The sequence below is a fragment of the Pelodiscus sinensis genome, chromosome 18 (assembly GCF_049634645.1).
Source record: "Pelodiscus sinensis isolate JC-2024 chromosome 18, ASM4963464v1, whole genome shotgun sequence".
Lineage (NCBI taxonomy): Eukaryota > Metazoa > Chordata > Testudines > Trionychidae > Pelodiscus > Pelodiscus sinensis.
This window is the reverse complement of record NC_134728.1, coordinates 33,101,035-33,119,471: the sequence shown is the minus strand read 5'-3', so window position 1 is coordinate 33,119,471 and position 18,437 is coordinate 33,101,035. Positions and strand designations below refer to the sequence as shown.

At 61.9% G+C, this 18,437-nt stretch overlaps 1 protein-coding gene across 2 annotated transcripts in view; it reads right to left on the bottom strand.

Moving 5' to 3' along the window:
- ACSS2 (acyl-CoA synthetase short chain family member 2) overlaps window positions 1-18,168 on the bottom strand; it is a 41,513-nt gene extending 23,345 nt beyond the window's left edge. The window contains exons 1-2 of one of the 2 annotated variants that reach the window (XM_075901485.1): window positions 17,993-18,168; window positions 14,888-15,083 (exon numbers count right to left, since the gene is read on the bottom strand). In XM_075901485.1, the coding sequence (XP_075757600.1) occupies window positions 14,888-15,083; window positions 17,993-18,116 (320 nt within the window). In that variant the 5' untranslated portion in view covers window positions 18,117-18,168. Of the gene's footprint in view, window positions 1-14,887; window positions 15,084-17,516; window positions 17,649-17,992 lie in introns of those variants that run through there. The other variant, XM_075901486.1, reaches the window with a different exon arrangement.
- Window positions 18,169-18,437: the final 269 nt, after the last annotated feature.

Genomic DNA, 18,437 nt, shown 5'->3' with positions numbered 1-18,437 from the left:
CGTGCCCCAGATGGCCCCGGGCCTATACACACCTACTCCCACCTACCCCGAACAAGTCCTGTCCGGTTCCAAGAAACCAGCCACAGATCCCTGGTCAATTTACCCTCTGGACCTTACCACAAATCACGCTGAGCCAATCCTTTAGAATCTAACAACTAAAGGTTTATTATCACAAGAAAGAAAAGCCTGAGAGTGAGGTTGTTAAAGGATAGTACGTTACATGCACCGAATCTCCCAGTCCTCGATGCAGGCTCTAGCAGAGATGTTGCAGCTGCTGGTTTAAAAGTTCTTGTTGCGCATCCTAGAATCAGGATGGGTTCACAGGTCTTCCGGGCTCTTCGATCCCTGCAATGCTGACTCTGGGATGAGAACAAAATGGAGTCCCCCACATGGCCTCTTTATCCCTCGTTCCTGGCCTCTCTCTGCTGCAGCTCTTGGGCCTCCGCCCTCATGCTTTAGGTGTGTCCTTGGCCCATCGAGTGCCATTGTCCCACAGGGCCTCACTAATTAGCATGTCCATAGGCCAGGCTCCGCCCAATGCTCAACCACATTCACAGAAATATTCAGCTTCCACACAGATACAGATTCCTACCTACACACACACAGACATTCTACACTCACATAAATAGCGTACACAGGATCAGCAGACAGTGAGCTTCTATTCAATACCTCACATGCCCCCTTCTATACCATTCTTGGGGCCAACAGCCCCACCTATGGGTGCATCAGTGATCTGGCTGCTCCCCTCAAGATCCAGTAACGTGACACCCCCAATGCAAAACTGATGCAGTGGAGTCACTGCTAATGGACAAATTGTGTCCATCAGGCACTACAACAAGTGCCTCACACAACAAGCTGCTGCCTTTTACAGGCAGAGCTTTCTCCTGAATGCCTTCTCCCAGCAAGGCCTTGTCACCTGCCTCAGTTACTGCAACCTGCTTGCTACAAGCACTGCCAGGACTCTCCTCCCTATGAGCTTCCTTAAGCAGCAGTTCACCCTTCTCTGGCTCTGCAGCAGCATAGCCCTGCTGAGCCACAACCAATTCCTCCTGAAATTCCTTTACTCCTTGAGTCCTCCCTGGCCCCTCCGGTGGATTCACAGATAATCCCCTCTCAGGCATACAGACAGACTCACAAGATACAAGGTCAGAGGCACCTTTTCTCCCTTTGCAGCTCTCTAGATGGCTGTAAACTTCCTCAACATCATTAGGCTCCAGAGTTAACATGCCCTGATTCCCTCCTTGTGCCTGGGCTAAGGGGTCACCCTGGTCCCACAGAGTCACTTCCCCCTCTTCCAGCAACACAGCAGCATCAGGCACAACATCAGGGTCCCCACTGTCTGGTCTCTGGGGTTCTGGCAAGACACTGCCTGGATCTACCCAAGTCACAGCATCCTCCTCCCCAGCAGACACAAACTTAGAGACACCTCCTTTCTGGGCCTTCTTTGTATCCAGACCCAACTCTGGGACAACAGCCCTGCTCTCAGCCAACACAGGCTGTGGGGCACCTTCCTCAGACAAAGGAAGAAACCCTTCCCCACACACAGACAGGCAACCAGAGACAGTTTCTCTCTTGTCCCAATACCCCTGGCTAATTTCAGGCATAGAGCTAGACACTGAGACAGCTTCCTTTACTGCCCCACTGCTACTTCCACCAGCCAAATCGCCAGCTTGCACACACTGTGCTTCTTCACACAACTCACTTTCAGCTTGTGCAGGTTCAATTTCACAAACCTCACCAGCCACCAACTCCTCAACTAAAACTTCACTCTGGCCAGCCACTCCCGACTGCCCCAGAGAAACATTTCCCTGACTTCTGGGCCCTTCCTGCCCTGGTTCTGATTCCAGCATCACCTCTGAGGCATCAGACAGGCCCTCGGGTCCCTCACTCACAGGCTCACTGCCCCCCTGCACAGACACACAGCTATCTGCCACAGGCACACATGTAGAGACACTTTCCCCTTGGTTACAGTAAAACTGGCCAACCCCAGAAAACTCTCTCTGATTTCTGGGCTTTTTCCTCCCTGGTGCTGATTTCAGCCTCGCCTTTGAGGCACTAGACAGGCCCTTAGAAGCCTCACTCGCAGATTCATGGCTACCCGCCACAGGCAAACATTTAGAGACGCTTTTCTTTCGGTTACAATAAGATTGACTAGCCCCAGAAAGCTTCCCAGAGTTACCTGTACCCCCCTCACAAACCCCACACATGCTTCGGGGCTGGGCTACAACATTACCCCACATGCTCACACGGTCACACACCGAACTTTCAGGAGGACATGGTTCCTTTTATGCTTCAATTCTTTTGGGTTGAAGTTCAAATCTGGCAGCTTTTTCCCGGCCTTGATTGATTTGTCTGTCCCACTCTGCCATTCTCTCTGCATGTTCTCGGTCTCGCCTCTGTATTCTCTGTTGTGATAGCAGACGAGACTCCTCCACTTCTCGTTTACATCTAAGTTGCTTTCTCCTCACTGGATCCTGCTCTCTTATTTCTTCTGCAGCATTTCTGACCATTAACAAAAATGCCAGCTCCGGATTAGAAACTTCCTCATTAAAGGCAATGCCTCCTTCCAAGCACAAGAGTTCCAGAGCTTCTCTGTCCAGACTTTCATACTGTAGCTCACTCACTGCAGCTGCTCTTTAACCAACCAAACTCTCAGTAGCTAAAATCAAATTTAGACAGCGTGGGGTCCTGATCCCAAAGCTCAATTGACCAAGATCTGTGGATCCTGCCGACTATGCCACTGTGACGGACCGGGCCGTGTCTGGGCACAGCTGAGGGCGTCTGCTCAGGGCGAATTGCTCAAATCCAGGGCTCCTTACAGCCCCCAGACTGGTGACCTCTCCAAACAGGCCACAAACCAGTCCCAGAGTGCTTCAGCCGCCTGCCTGAAGCCTCCCGAGCAAAACCCCTCTGACACCCCAGCAATATCCGTGCCCCAGATGGCCCCGGGCCTCTCACACAGGTGGGGGGTCCTAGCACCCAATCCCACCTACCCCGAACAAGTCCTGTCTGATTCCAAGAAACCAGCCACAGATCCCTGGTCAATTTACCCTCTGGACCTTACCCACAAATCACACTGGGCCAATCCTTTAGCATCTAACAACTAAAGGTTTATTATCACAAGAAAGAAAAGCATGAGAGTAAGGTTGTTAAAGGATAGTACGTTACATGCACCGAATCTCCCAGTTCTCGATGCAGGCTCTAGCAGAGATGTCACAGCTGCTGGTTTAAAAGTTTTTGTTGCACATCCTACGATCAGGATGGGTTCACAGGTCTTCCGGGCTCTTCGATCCCTGCAATGCTGACTCTGGGATGAGAACAAAATGGAGTCCCCCACATGGCCTCTTTATCCCTCCTTCCTGGCCTCTCCTTGGCCGCAGCCGGTCACCTGGCCGTTAGCCTCTCTCTGCTGCAGCTCTTGGGCCTCCGCCCTCCTGCTTTAGGTGTGTCCTTGGCCCATCGAGTGCCATTGTCCCACAGGGCCTCACTTTAGCATGTCCATAGGCCAGGCTCCGCCCAATGCTCAACCACACTCAGAGAAATATTCAGTTTCCACACAGATACAGATTCCTACCTACACACACAGACATTCTACACTCACATCAATAGCGTACACAGGATCAGCAGATAATAAGCTTCTATTCAATACCTCACATGCCCCCTTCTATACCATTCTTGGGGCCAGCAGCCCCACCTATGGGTGCATCAGTGATCTGGCTGCTCCCCTCGAGATCCAGTAACGTGACACAGGGGACCAGCCAGAGCCAGCTCCGTGGCCTGCCGCCTGCTCCCCTGTCCCCGCCCTACGTGGGGGAGGGCGCTGGGCAGGGGCACGGGCAGATCCTTCAGCTCCCCACCCCGCTGCCCCCTGCCTTGGAGCTGCCCCCGTCTCCTGCTGGCTGGGCAGGGTGGGGGAGGCAGAAAAGGGGGGCTGCTGTCAGGTGTCCCCGCAGGGATGGAGGGACTTGGCTGGCTGCTTGTGGGAGTAGTGCAGGGCCAGGGTGAGTCTCCTTAGCCCCACAGCACCCCCCCCAGGAGCCACCAGCTGGAGCCCACACCCCGACCCTGACCCCTCCTAGTCCCATCCCTTAGCCCAAGACCACAGCCAAGCCCGGTGAACGTGAGGGAGGGGGGACGGAGAGAGCAGGGGCAGGGCCTGGAGGAGGCGGCAGGACAAGGCGTTTGGGTGTGGGGCAGAGCCTGGGGTGCACGTCAGTCAGGCCCTTGGGCTCAGCACGCCTGGGCCCCGTCCGAGGAGACACCGTTACACGGGGGGGGGCACAGTGGGGGAGGGGTATCTGCCTGGCTACCACAGAGGCAGGGCGAGGGAGGTGTGGGCCCGGGTCGAGTGGCCGGGGGGGGGGGCACAGCCCGTGTGCACGGAGGGGCAGACCCAGCGTGCCAGAGGGAAGCAGACCCTGCCGAAAGCCCTGGTGCAGGCGGCTACTGGGGGGAGCGGGGGGAGCGCGGGACGTAAAATGGCAAGTTAGCCAGGAGGGCCCGAGACTGCCACTAACTTGAAACCTGCCCCTCTGCCGGCCCGCGGGCTCGCATGCCGCCGGGAGACCTGCTCCGGGTGACCGCTCAGGAGAGCGGCCTGCCCGCCGGCGGACCCAGCGCCAGCTCGCACTGGCCAGGAAAACAGCCCTGAGGGCAAAGCCCCTCATCGGCCGCGCTGCCAGCGCCCTGGGGCCCGGCCGAAACGCTCCCCCGGGCCTGAGACGGCAAATGTAACCCAGAGGGAGTTGGCAGCCTCTGGCCAGGAAGTGCTGCGCGAGGCCGGAGCACACCCCACAAGGGACAGCGGAGAGACCTGGCTCCCAGCACGACGACAGCGCAGACCCACCAACCTTGCGGCCAGCGGGGCCGGCGCCCAGAAATGGCCCAGCCAGTCAAACCGGGGTGACTGGGAACGCTCGGTGGCCAAGAGACACCACGAAACCAACCACCCATAAAGGGAGGGGGGATTTGCCCTGGCAACCGGGACGACGAAACACTGATCCAGAAGAGAGATGGGGCGGAAGGAGCCTCAAATCCTGCCCCTCCGAAAACGGGAACTGGCGCAAGGCATTCGGCTTGGACAGAACCCCCCAGGCCACGCGGAGCGACCAGGGTGTGCGGTCCCCTCGCACCGACTGACGCGCCACGCCACGGAGCTGCAGGGACTCCCCACGCAGCCAGCCCTGGCTACACAGCCTCGCAGCAGCTCAGCCGGGCAGCCAGCGCCCGCCATGGCGCGGTCCCCCGAGCCCAGAGGCCACTTCCAAACGGCGGTGGCTGCGCAGGATGCGTGTGCATAGGAGGTTCCGTGGCCCAGCCAGAACCGATCCCCAGGGGCCCCGTAGTTACCGGGGGAGGGGGCTGGCGGCAGAGTGATTTCTGCAAAGGCCTCGGCTTTGGACCCCACACTCCCCGCCCCCGGTCAGAGCATTCCTCGTGGCGAGCCAGGAAGCGCGACGCGGCCCATCGGGCCCCTGGACACAGGGGGGCTGGCAGGCGCCCATAGGGACCCGCTGCTCTTCGGCCGCTCAGACCCTCTCCTCCGAGGAAGGGGCTTTGCCCACCAACGCTCCTGCCCCACCTACACATCTGTGTTCTCTGTGGTGCCCCAGGGCCGGTGCGTTGCGCCTGAGCGCTCCAAGGGCCTCCCACGGGAGGGGTCAGTAGCCCCGGTCTACAGCTAGGGAACCGGAGGCAGGAGCCCAGTTACCCAGGACAGCGGCAGAGCAATTCTAACCGACTCTGGGGCGCCCCGTAGATGCCCAAAGCCGGGGCGATTGTGGACCCTTCAGCCCCGCTCCACAGTCACTTCTGCAGCGATTCAGGCCCCGGCAGAACCCCGGGGATAAACCTCGGGAAGGAATTTGTTTTAATGCTCCGGTCTGGCCCCACCCTGGAACAGTGTCTATCGCCTGCAGAGGCCCTGGGCCCGGCCTGGCCGAGTGACACTTCGCTGGTGTCTGAATGCAAGCTGCAGCCGTTAGCAGCACAGAGACTCCAAGCAGCAGCTCCCTCCTCCCGCGCCCGCGCTGCATTAGCGTGCTGCCTTTCGGGCACGGAGGCTAATTCAAGCAAGGCAGTAAATTCGGAGCCATTCCCATTACTCACAGCCGTCAGAGCCCCAGCCGCTGCCAGCAGCTTTTAGGCAGATTACACGCGCTCTTTGCAATCCCAAGCCGGCTCTGCACCGTGCAGCCCTGACGGCCCCGTCACCCGGCTGCAGACGGACACTGCTCCAGAGCACGGACTGGCTCACGAGCGTCTCTGGGTGGGATCGTTTCGCCTGCTTTGGGGAGCTGGGCAAGGGCAGGTACCGTGTTTCGCTGGCCTGTCGACTCTGCCTGGTCACGGTTACTAACTACCCCGCCCAGCCAGCAGCCTGCATGCCCGCTGGGGAAGCAGAGCAGATCAGTGTTTTGCACGGCCTCAGTTAATCCTACCGTCTCCGAGGCAAGTCCAAGCCCCTTACGGAAACTCTTCCTGTGACACCTTGTGTTTCACCGGGCAAGCCCCAGACTGCCAGGGACGAACGTGTCAGGTGACTGCAGACGCTGGCCAAGTGCTCAGCAGCCCCACGGAGCTCCCCAGGGGAAGCGTCTCTCTCCCTCCTCCACAACTTCGGCTTGCGCGGCTGCCGGCCTCGCCGGTAACTGCCCCTCAGAGACCCCAGCCCACCCCTGCTGGCTCAGGCCCAGGCGGCACTTGTTAACCAGCACGCAGGTCGGCAATTGGGACGCCCCCCCTGGGACCGTCCAGAGCCACAGGCAGCCTCGTGACCCCTCTGCCTTCGCAAACGGGGCTTGTTGGTGTCACACTGACAGAGCCCTGCGAGGACACAACACTGGCACCTGCATCTGATCCACACACACAGTCCATGGGCATCTGCAGCTGCGGGTGCAAAGCGGGGATCTGCAGACTGGCAGTGCACTACCGGGACCCCAATTTGCCAGCCAGCCCAACTCCCTAGGTAAGACCGAGTACAGCCTGGTCCCCAAGCCCGCTGGAAGGGCACCCGCCGTAGTATCCAGCACATCACCGGGTGCTCCCAGACATCACCAGCCCCGGCCTCCTTGTGTCGATTTCACACGGGAGGCAGCGGCGGGGGGAGAGACTGCCTTCCCTTCTCCTGGAGGGAACCCGGCTCTCCGTGTTAAAGCCCTCCAGTGCGTGTCCATATGCACCGTTCCCATCCGGGGGAATTACCGGCCTGCCACCTGCTCCCCCACGCGACAGAGGAGCCAAGGGCCAGTCACAGCACGTTTCAGGAGAATCGCTGTGGATCTGAGGGGACACACTGCGTTGGAGCAGCTGGTAAAGCGTCAGCCGTCTGACCGCCCCGGTGCGCTGCTGCTCAGAACCTGCCTGGCCCCCCCGGGAACATTTAAAATAGATAAAAATGCCTAAAAATAAACCAAGATAATATCGTGCACCACGACTACAAAACCACGTCTACAGCTGGCTCAGGGAGGGAAAGGGTTACCAGCGTCAGCCTGACTGGCATGCTGACTGGCGGCCGGTTAATGGGTGGCCCAGCCCCGCGGAGCAGCCCCCGCCCGCAGCATGGCGCGGTGAGCCCTGCCTGGTCCAGCTAGAGCAGTCCCCGGCCCCTGCTGTACAGGGCTTGAATCCCAGTGGCTCCCTTGCTGGCTCGATAGCCCAGGTCCCGCCATTCTCCAGCACTGTCCAACTCCAGATCTTTGTGCTTTTCTCTCCTGGCCAGTCGGGGTCAAATGTTCCCCCCAGGCTCCAGCAAGAGGTTTTTATAGATCAGCACCAGGCTGCAGCGCACAGGCCTCTGACAGTGCCCCGCGCCAGATGCGCCGGAGCAGCGGCGCTGGAGCTGCGGCGCTGGAGCTGCAAGCAGCTCCGGGCAGCACGTCATGATAAACCGCTCTGGGACGGAAGAGAGAACTGAAGTCCCTGGGCTGGGCGCTCTCGGGTCGCTCAGTCGGCTCCTGGTGTCCCGAGTGTCACGTTACCGGAGTTTAAGGGAAGCAGCCAGGTCACTGCTGCGCCCATGGGGGGTGTTTGCCCCAAAAGTGGGTACGAAGGGGGCCATGTAAGGTGTCAAATGAAAGCTTCCCTTTTGCTGAGTCTGTATCTGCTCTTCACACACCTGTATAATGTCTGCGCGTGGAGTTACGGATATGTACTCTGCGGTAATACTGGGAGTTTCTCTGTCTGTGGGCTCAGCCTATGAACATGCTAATTAGCAAAGCTCCCGGGAACAATGGGCCTCTGAAGGCCAAAGACACACCCAGCCACTGGCCATGTGACTGTCTGCAGCTTGGAAGAAGCCAGAGAGGGGTATAAATATGCCATGTGGCATCCTCCATTGGGGATCCAGTTTTGCTCCTGATTCCAGATGCAACCTTGCAGGGAACAGCGAGCCGGGAAGAACTGTGGCCTCATCCTGACCTAGGATGCACAACAAGGACTGTTAAGCCAGCAGCTGTAACATCTCCGCTAGAGGCTGCACCAAGAACTGGGAGATTCGATGCACGTAACGTACGATACTTTAACAGCCTCACTCTCAGGCTTCTCTTTCTTGTGGCAATAAACCTTTAGATGTTCGATTCTAAAGGAGCGGCTCAGCGTGGTTTGTGGGTAAGGTCCAGAGTGTAAATGGATCGGGACCTGGGGCTGGTTTCTTGGGACCGGACAGAACCTGTTCAGGGAGGGTGAGATGAGGTTCTAAAACCCCTCACCTGTGTGTTAGGCCCGGGGCTGTTTGGGGCAAGGAGAGCGCTGGCGTGTCTGAGGGGTTTTGCTCGTGAGGCTTCGTGCTGGCCAGACAGGCAGCTTAGCGCTCTGTGAGACTCGTTTGTGGCCTGTTTGGGAAGGGCCGCCAGACTGGGGGCTATAAAGAGTCCCGAGTTTTGAGCAATTCGCCCTGAGCTGACGCTCTCAGCGGTGCCCTGACCTGGCCCGTCACCGTGTTAGAGGAGGGTGCAAACACCTGCAGGCAGCGGTGGGATACCCTGCCCCAGACACCGCCCCGCGCATCTCTCAGAGGCTGGCGCTTTGATCTCGCTGCCAATCTGCATTAGCTGGGACTTCTCATCCAGGTACCCTCTCCGGGGGCAGCAGGGCCCCCAGATTTACTAGCGGTGCCCCCACAGCACGAACGAGCAGGGAATGACCTTACCCCTGGCATGTCACCTGAGGCGCACCCCATCCCTGGGCTCCCCTTGCCCTCAGCAGGGAGAGGAGCCAGCGGACAGGTGAGCAAGCGGTCCATGAACCAGGGCAAACCTGCTGCAGCAACGCGAGGCCGCTCTAGCCCCACGACTCAGGCGGGCTGGGCTGCGTGCAGCTCAGGGAACGCTCTCCCGGAGCAGCGGCTCCTTCCACAGCGGCGTGTACTGCAGAGTCCAGCAGACAGACGCTCTCCGGGGAGACATTCTGGAGCTAGTTATCGGGGTGGGCCATGGCGACGGAGGAGCCCGACTGCCCAGCTGCCCCAAGGAGCTTTCCTTGGGAAGAGCACTGCCCGGCAGCGGCACTAAAGGGGAGGGGACTCGAGCAGAGGGCCTGTACTTCTCAAGGCCTGGGTCCCTCGGCGCGCAGGGCCAGGTGCAGCCAGGCTCACGGACCCGCAGACTAAGGCCCCCTCAGTGCCGTGAGCCACGCGAACCATGGCTCCGAGGCGCGTGTCCCTTTTTCAGAACCGGCCCGGCCCCAGGCAGCATGCGGCCGCGAGACGCTGACCCAGGCACCAGGCCTGCCCAGTAAGGACACGTGCGGAGTCACCGGAAGAGTCTTTCGACCGCCCCCTTTGCGCTCTGGAGCCAGCTACCGGTGGGATTTAAACCCCCCTGCCCAGGGCATGGAGGCAAACGCCACGACAACCCCCCAACCCGGATCGCTGCAGCGTGCCGGGCAGACAGACCACTCCGGCCCCGCTGCCGCAAGCCACACCAGCAACAAGCGGCCTGTCCCGTCAGGGTCACGCCGGGCTTCTCGGGTCCCGGGCCACAGGCAGTTGGTCAGTTTCATTCACGCACAGGCACATTCCGAACAGCCGGGCGCGTGGGAACTCTCCTGGGGGAAGAGAACTCAAGTCGAAGCCCAAAAAGCAAGAGCGCTCCCTTCCGCCCCCTTCGCAGCTGCCAGGAGGCCGGGGGAGGCGAGAGCAAAGAATCGGCCCCTGCCCGGGCGGCAGGGGGAAAGCAGGGGCCAGGTGTTTGGAAGGACAGAAAGAGGAGACGTGATGTTTACCGCACACTAGCAAGGTAGCAGAAGAGGAGTCGTGTCTCTGCACCCCCCCCCAGCGGCCCCGGGGAGGGTCCTGGCACACGCCCCTCTCTGGGCAGGCAGGGACCAGGAGCTGCCATCTCACAGATGCATCTGCCCGATGGGTGAGGTCCCCCCACCTCTGTGGCTAGCAGGGTCAGTCCTCTGGCTCCAGCACCTTGGGTACAGCTCCCAGGACCTGCAGGGTCCCTGAGCAGGGAGGCTGGAGGGTCGGAACAGAAATGCAGCAGCCAGCATGACACCGGGAACGCGAAGGGCAGGACGAAGGGAGAGCCAGCGGGCGAGGACCACGCGGGACGCGGCGCAACCGTCTCTGGGAGGCAGCGGCCTGGCGTGCGCAGCAAGAGGGAGCCTGACCAAGTCAAGGGAAACAGAAGCGGGCGGAGCAGGCAGCCAGGAGCATCGCACAACTGTACACAAGCACGTGCGCCAACTGATGAGCACGGCGACAACGCTGCCCGGGTGCTAAACGCGGCACGACCACGCTAACGGGGGGGGCCCTAACACCCCGCTAATCGGATCCGACCAACACGGAGACAGCCAGACCCGCTCCGGACGCAGGGCAGCGCAGCGCTGGCGAGATCACAGGCGTGCAGCCCTTGCCAATTTACGTTCTGCTCTTTGACCAACCCTGGCAGTAGGTTATACTCAGCAAATCCTGCCGTACACCGGGGGGCGGATCGCCTTAGGGCCACGGACCCACAGACAAGTCAGTCGGGGGCCGTACACAAGCGAGACCCTCCCCACGTGCCCCTCCGTAGATTGTGCGCGCTCCAGCCATGCGGGTGGGGGGCTGGAGCACCAGCACGGGCTCCCCAGTGCTGAGCCTCCGGGGCCAGACCCAGGCATCCGGCCCCCAGGCCTGAGGACGCCGCAGGTCCACAGCGAGCACAGTGGCAGGAGTGGGGTGGCCAGGGAATTGTGGCGGGGACGGGGGCATGCCCAGTTCTCAAGCCCGGCCCCTCAGCGCCTGCGCTTTCTGCTCCGGACTCGGGGCCTGAGACGCACACAGAGGACTTGCCCCGGACGGAAGCGTTGGTTTAGATGTCCAAGCCTCGTGCTGGATGCTTTCACCCCCGCCCCAGCTGCAGCCCCTCCCTGCCCCCGCCCTGGTTTGCCCTGCCCTGCCGCGGACGATGGGCACGAGAGCAGCTTTGAGTTTGGCACAACGGGGCTTCTGGAGCAGCACTCGCGAGCCCCTGCGCCGTACTGTCGTGCGGAGCCACGTCGGCGCGCTGGCACCAGGGCACGCCCCCGCCAGAAGGGCCCCTCAGCTGGACGAGTCTCTGGGCCGTATTGTCGTGCAGAGCCACGTCAGCGCGCTGGCACCAGGGCACGCCCCCGCCAGAAGGGCCCCTCAGCTGGACGAGTCCCTGAGCCGTATTGTCGTGCGGAGCCACGTCGGCGCGCTGGCACCAGGACACGCCCCCGCCAGAAGGGCCCCTCAGCTGGACGAGTCTCTGGGCCGTATTGTCGTGCGGAGCCACGTCGGCGCGCTGGCACCAGGGCACGCCCCCGCCAGAAGGGCCCCGGCAGCTGGACGAGCCCCTGCGCCGTATTGTCGTGCGGAGCCACGTCGGCGCGCTGGCACCAGGGCACGCCCCCACCAGAAGGGCCCCGGCAGCTGGACGAGCCCCTGCGCCGTATTGTCGTGCGGAGCCACGTCGGCGCGCTGGCACCAGGGCACGCCCCCGCCAGAAGGGCCCCTCAGCTGGACGAGTCTCTGGGCCGTATTGTCGTGCGGAGCCACGTCAGCGCGCTGGCACCAGGGCACACCCCCGCCATAAGGGCCCCGGCAGCTGGACGAGTCTCTGGGCCGTATTGTCGTGCGGAGCCACGTCGGCGCGCTGGCACCAGGGCACGCCCCCGCCAGAAGGGCCCTGGCAGCTGGACGAGTCTCTGGGCCGCCCCACGCGAAGGGACGGGCTCAGAAGCGAAGCACAACTCCTGCTGGAGCCCTGGGGGGGCGACGGGGACACGCCCTTTTCCTGCCCCACACAAGCCCAGTGCGCTGAAACGCACTGCTCCTTCCGCAGGCGAACCCACCACGCCCACTGCAGTCGCTGCGGCGGCACGCGCGCCGAATCACGTTGCTTGTGGCCCTGCATCATTTCATCTGGGAGACGTGGATCTGCCCTCCCCGAGGTTAAACCCGTAATGAGGACAAATAGTCACTTAGAGGAGAGTTCAGCCAGTCAGCCACCGAGTTTAATCACTTAAAGCCTGGCAGAAATCCACGCCGGCAGAAGACGACAGATTTACGTCTGGTTTTGTCTTGCCAGGGAAAAACGCCCCGGGAGCGAGAGAGAAAGTCCCCCCATCTGCTGGTGCCACCGGGGCAGTCTGGCTCAAGTGGTAGCTTAAGTGTGCTTGGGATTTTCTCCTTTCGAACGGTCACCCGACTTTTAAACGAGTCTTCCACGAACAGTCTGCCCTACAGCGTTCTCGCCCGCCCGTGCCAGCCAGCCACGGCACACGGAGCTCAGGTGAACGAGCCAACACCTCCCACGGGAGAGCCACGTGCCGAGCAGGGCAGAGCTGCAGCAGGGTTCCCGGAAAGGGCTCCAGTTCCCAAACAAGTTGGACACACTTGGCTTGGCCACGGCCAGAGTCCTCGCCTGGGGCGCCGAGGGCGAGGGCACAGAGGGAGCAGGGAGCCGAAGCAAGTTAGTTGTAACGTCTGCATTCCCTGAGCTCCTCGCTGCACCCCCCCTCCCCTCCCGTCACCTCCCCCTCCGCACGCTGCACGCACCCCGCCGGGCAGGAGGAGGGAGCGAGACGCAGAGGAAAAGCTGCCGCTGCAATCAGGCCTGGTGCAGCACCTGACGAATTCCAGGCCCGGCTCCTTGCAATGCGACGTGATGCCGAGTACGGCCGAGAAAGGTCCCGCTGCAGCAACGCAAACCGCAAGCTCCTTCCCAAAGGCAGGCAGCCGGCAGGGCTCGGGAGCAAGTCCCCACGTGAACGGGGCCAGTGCTGGGATGGACATGCCGGGGGGACTGGCAGGCGAGGACACAGCTCCGCTCTTCACCGCGAGTGTGGGGGCTGGGCAGAGCCAGCGGTGCCTGGGCGCTCCATGTGCACAGACCCTTCCTTACGGGCACCGGGCCCCTCTGCTCTCCTCCTCCAGAGCCCGGGACGCCCCGCGTCTGAGGGCGGCAGCATCCCAAGCCCAGAGCACGGAGGCAACGCAGGAAACAGCCGCCCGCAGGCTGGGCTCGCAGAGGGGCGCGCCCTGGGAGTGGAGCCCCCTCCCACCTGTCAGAATAAATGCCCAGGCACCCTGGCTAGCCGCTGAAGCAGCAAAGATCCTGCCAGATGCTTTCTCTCTCCAATTCCCCCCGATATTTGCTCCTTCGTAACGCAGCCGTTCACGTCCCCCCACGGCTCAGACTTGCAAGGCCATTCATTGCAACGGCCGCAGGCTTTTTTAAACAGAGCTGAAGTAAAACTGCCAGTTTGTGATCGTCACTTCCCCCTTTTAAGGATGATTCATGTTTTGTGCCCAAGAACACAAGGAACCAAACCGCCTGAGCGTGATCAGAGCCAGCAGGTGCAGGAGCCTCAGAGCTCTGCCACCTCTCCCCTGCCTCCAACAGGCCACCACTCCCCTGCCACGCCTCACTGCTCAGCCCACGGCCTCGCTCCCCGGCCCCCTCCCAGCTGCCTGGCTCCCCAGGGCTGTCCCTGCAGCTGCACGAGGGGCAGGCTGGCTCGCTGCCACGGGCAGACCAGCGTTTCAAACCCGCTACTTACCCACACGGGCGCTGCTGTGGTGCGAGAGGAGTCGCGTTACGGGCGCGCACCCCCAGAGCGGAATAGACACCATGAGCCCTGCAAGGCCACACTTCCCCTTTGGACTTAGAGGCCGAGGCAGTGTCCGGGAACTCGAGTTTTGCCTCCCGATGGGTTGTTACGTTTAACACCTCAAAATACCGGGCAGTGACCGCCCTGGGACCTAGCGAGCCTCAGCGCTGAGCACTAACTGCTACGCACCTGGGGGTTTTACCGAACGATCCGGCACGGGGGGGTTTCTATGGCTTGTGAGGCAGGAGCAGGAAGAGGCGTCCCGAGCGGCAGGGACAGACAATAAAAAGACTGTCAATTGTTCCTGGAGCAGGAGATGCCCAGGAACGAGCTGCAAGGGGAAGAAACTGGAACAGGTGGCTACAGCCTCTACTCCTGCTACCGACAAAGCGGGTCCTACTGCCAAGGGACTGAGTGAGGCAGGAGACCAGAGAGAAAACGGCTGCTCCGTGTCCTGAGAAAGCAACAGTTCTGCTGCTGCGAGGGGGTTCACCATGGCATGCCACCAACTCGGCTCTGGTCTCCAGCCTGGCCACATTGCGACAGTGTCTTCCATTGCAAACTTCAACAGCAGCCAGCTGCACACAGTCCCCGGTGACGAGCAACTGAGCCGTATCCTCTCCCCCGCAAGAAACTCCTAGCTGCAGGTTTCCTCACCCAGCCTGAATTAACACAATATGGGATCTCCAACTTAATTCCTGTCACTCGGGCAGCCCCCTCGGCCCCGGCCCGCAGCCCCCGAGATGCACGGCCAGAGGCCGAGCAGCACTGCCCCAGCACGACACAGACATGACACGACACGATACTAAAAGCAGATCGTTACCAGTAAAAAGCAATTTTGTCCCCAAGTTTCTTTTCGTTGACGTTTCTGTCCAGCAGGTTGTAGCAGATGTTGGTGGTAGCCCCTTTCATCCATTCGATAAAGATGGGCCCTTTTGTCACATCGAAGTTGTATTTCAGAAAGGATCCCGAGGGTTGGGTCCTCCAGTAAAACTCCTTGGCAATGTCACCCCAAAACTCTGCAAAAACAACAATCGGACCTTAAGTGACAAAACACGGCTCAAGACACGTTTCACATCTGGAGAGAAAATTCAGGAACAGGGTCAGATTCAGCGGAGGCTGCAGACCTGCCACACGTCAGGCAGCGAAAATGTGCATGCGCTCAGGCTTCTTTTAAAAGCAGCTTTTGCCACCCACATCTAGTCCTCCTCGAATAACAGAATCCAAGCGGGAAGGGCCCTTGGGAGCTCGTCGAGTCCCATCCCGTCCTCCTGACAGGGCCAAGTATCGTGTAGACCAGTGGTCTCAAACTCTCATCCCGTGGGCCAAATCTAGCTGGAGCCACTGCACAACCTGTCCTGGGATTCATGGCAAGCTGGGGGCCCTGTCCACCTCCCCCTTCCCGCCAATGCCCCGCCCTCTAACCCTGGCACCCCCATCCCCAAGCACGTGGCTTTCCAGGCCAGGAGTTTGAGACCTTGATCTAGACCATGCCTGACGGCATCTGTCCAACCTGCTCTGAAATCTCTCCAGCGATGGAGATTCCACAACCTCCCTGGGCAACTTATCCCAGTGTTTCACCACCCGGACAGTTGGGAAGTTTTTCCTAATGTCCAACCGAAACCTCCCTTGCTGCAGTTTAAGCCCCTTGCTTCTTGTCCTGTCCTCAGAGGCCAAGGGGAACCATTTTTCCTCCCTCCTCCCTGTGACACCCTTTTAGGTACTTGAAAGCCGCTCTGTTGTCCCCCCTCAGTCTTCTCCTTTCCAAACCAAACAAGCCCAATTCCTTCAGTCCTCCCTCCTAGCTCGTATTCTCTCGACCTTTCTTCATTCTTGTTGCTCTTCTCTGCACCTTCTCCAATTTCTCCACATCTTTCTTGAAATGTGGTGCCCAGAACTGGCCACAACACTCCAACGGAGGCCTGACCAGCGCAGAGTGGAGCGGAAGGAGGACTCCTCGCTCACACAGAACCGGTTCCACGCAGATTACAGGACACAGCATGGAAGCATTTTACCTTCCTCCAAAACCGGGAGCAAACATGTTGCATTTCAACCTGGCAATTTCCCCCCGTTCAAGGGATCCCTTTCCAGCGGTGTCCTCACACCACGCAGGTTGTGACCACGCCCTCGCTTTCTAACAACGCCCCACCCTTTCTCAGGGAGCAGATTTTTCCACTATTCCACTTTGACCTTCAAAGTCATGCTGAAGTAATTCCTGGGGACACGGCCACGTCCTGTGTCTAAGGAAAATGGACGGTGCCCAACCGATGCCCCTGCCTGCCAGGCAGGAGGGCATTGCCACTTCCACAGGAGCAATGCTGCCACAACCCACCCGGTTCTGATCGACTCAGCTCTGCACCTGGCACCGGGCAAGCAGAGACGTGACCAGGAAGCACTGCACGCGAGGGGCAGGCAAGGGACAGGACGGGCGTGAGGCCTGCGAGCTGCAGCCTCGAGCGCACAGGAGCCAGGGCCAGCAGAGGGACTCCAGCTACTTCCTCCGCCTCCGCTGCCAGCCACACAGAACGCTGCTAGACAATTCGCCCCATGCTCAGTGCCCGCCATAATCATCCCCCCACCTCGGCACCCCTCCCCTCGCTACACCCGATCCAAGCTGTTACCAGCCCAGAGCCCGGGAGAACTCTGCCCCTGCACGCGGGCCAGCTGACTGCCCGTTTGCCAGCCTCACACAGGCGTTCGTGTCTGCACCACTCCACCTAGCGCGCAGAAAACGATTCCTGGGCCTGCACCATCAGCAGGCTGGAAGTAACTTACATCTCTTAGGGGTACAGTCATAGCCACCCACTGGGAGCAGAGGGCTTGCCAATACACAGGCTGTCCCGGTGCAAAGTGGGACAAGGCACGCCCTGAAGGTAAGGGGTGGGGCCAGTTCTGGCATGGCCTAGGGGAGGGCAGGGTGGTGGGTTCAAGTCCTCCGGGGGCCCCTCAGGACAGGCGGAAGGGGGTTGAGATACTGTGGGGTGGGGCAGGGTGTGGGGGGCTCAGGGCAAGGGGTGGAGATGTGGGGAGGGTGAGGGTTATGGGGTGTGAGGAGGGGCTTGGGGCAGAGGGCTGGGGGAGGCGCAGGAGTGGGGGGCTCAGAGCTGGTTGGGGTTGCTGGGGGGGGCTGAAGCCCCCATACCCATTCGTACCAGGGCGCTGCTTGCTCCTCCCTTCCAGCCGTCAGGGAGCGAGAGGAAAGCACACAGCTCGTCCACCCCCCCGACAGTGCGGGGCAGGAACAGCAGCGTCCTGGCACAAGTCTCGGGGGGGGGGGGCACTCTCCCCTAAAAGCCCCCCTTTGGGAGCCGGGACTGGGACTGCCCCAGACAAGTGAATGGAGGCCGTGACCCCAGCCGGCCCCTTCCCCTGCCTGCCGCTCAGCCCATCAGCGCGGAGCGGAACCCCGGCCCCCAGCTAGGAGCGGCCCCCTCCCCCCGGCTCCTTCCTACCGGGGCGCACCGGCTCGACCAGCCGCCGCCGGGGGTGACCCTCTGGGTGCCACCTCCTGCGGCCCCGCCTGCGCTGGAGCGGGGCCCCCCGGGACCCCAACCGGGCTGGGGGCGTCGGGCAAACTCCGCTGGCCGGGCAGGCGGGGCCAGACGCGCGCAAGCAGCGAGCTGAGCGGGCGGCACAGGGCGGTCCTCGGGCAGCAGGAGCCGCGCGGGCCGGGCAGACCCGGAGCCGGGCTGGCAGCGCAGGGGAAGGGCCCGGGGGCGGGGCGCAGACCCCCCGGCCAGGCACGGGGCGGGACCAGGCCCGGCCCGGAAGCGCGGCGCGGGCACGGCTGGAGGAAGATCACGGTGCGGGCGGGGCTGCGGCTGCCGCGCCCCGGGGCCGGTCGCTCCCGCGGGCTGCGCTCGGCACCGGGCACCGGCTCGGCCGGGCGGGGGCTCGCTGGGGGCCGGGACCCGCCCGCCCCGCTCACCCTGCGGCTCCTCCAGCGAGCGGCGGTAGCGCTCCCGGTAGGCGGCCAGGCTGGGCACGTGGGCCCCCCGCGCCAGGCTCGGCGGCGCCGGGAACAGCGCGTCCCCCTCGGCCGGCAGCGCCATCGCCCCGCCGCTCTGAGCGCGCCGCCCGGGAGCCGCCCGGGAGCCGCCAGGCCCCGCCCCCGGCCCCGCCCCCGGCGCGATCCCGGCCCCGCCCCCGGCCGGGCGCCCCCCCCCGTGTCTCTGCCGCGCACATGGCCCGTGCGCCCGCCCTGCCAGCAGGGACACTGCTCGGAGCCCAGCGGCCGGGCAGTGCCAGGGGCTGCTGGGCGAGGAAAGCCCCTTGCCCAGCCCCCGCCGGCGTGAGGGGCCCTGTCCTGGCCCGCACCCAGCCCGCTTCGGGCCCTGCCAAGTGCCTGCCGGCCTGAGAACTGCGGGGCCGGG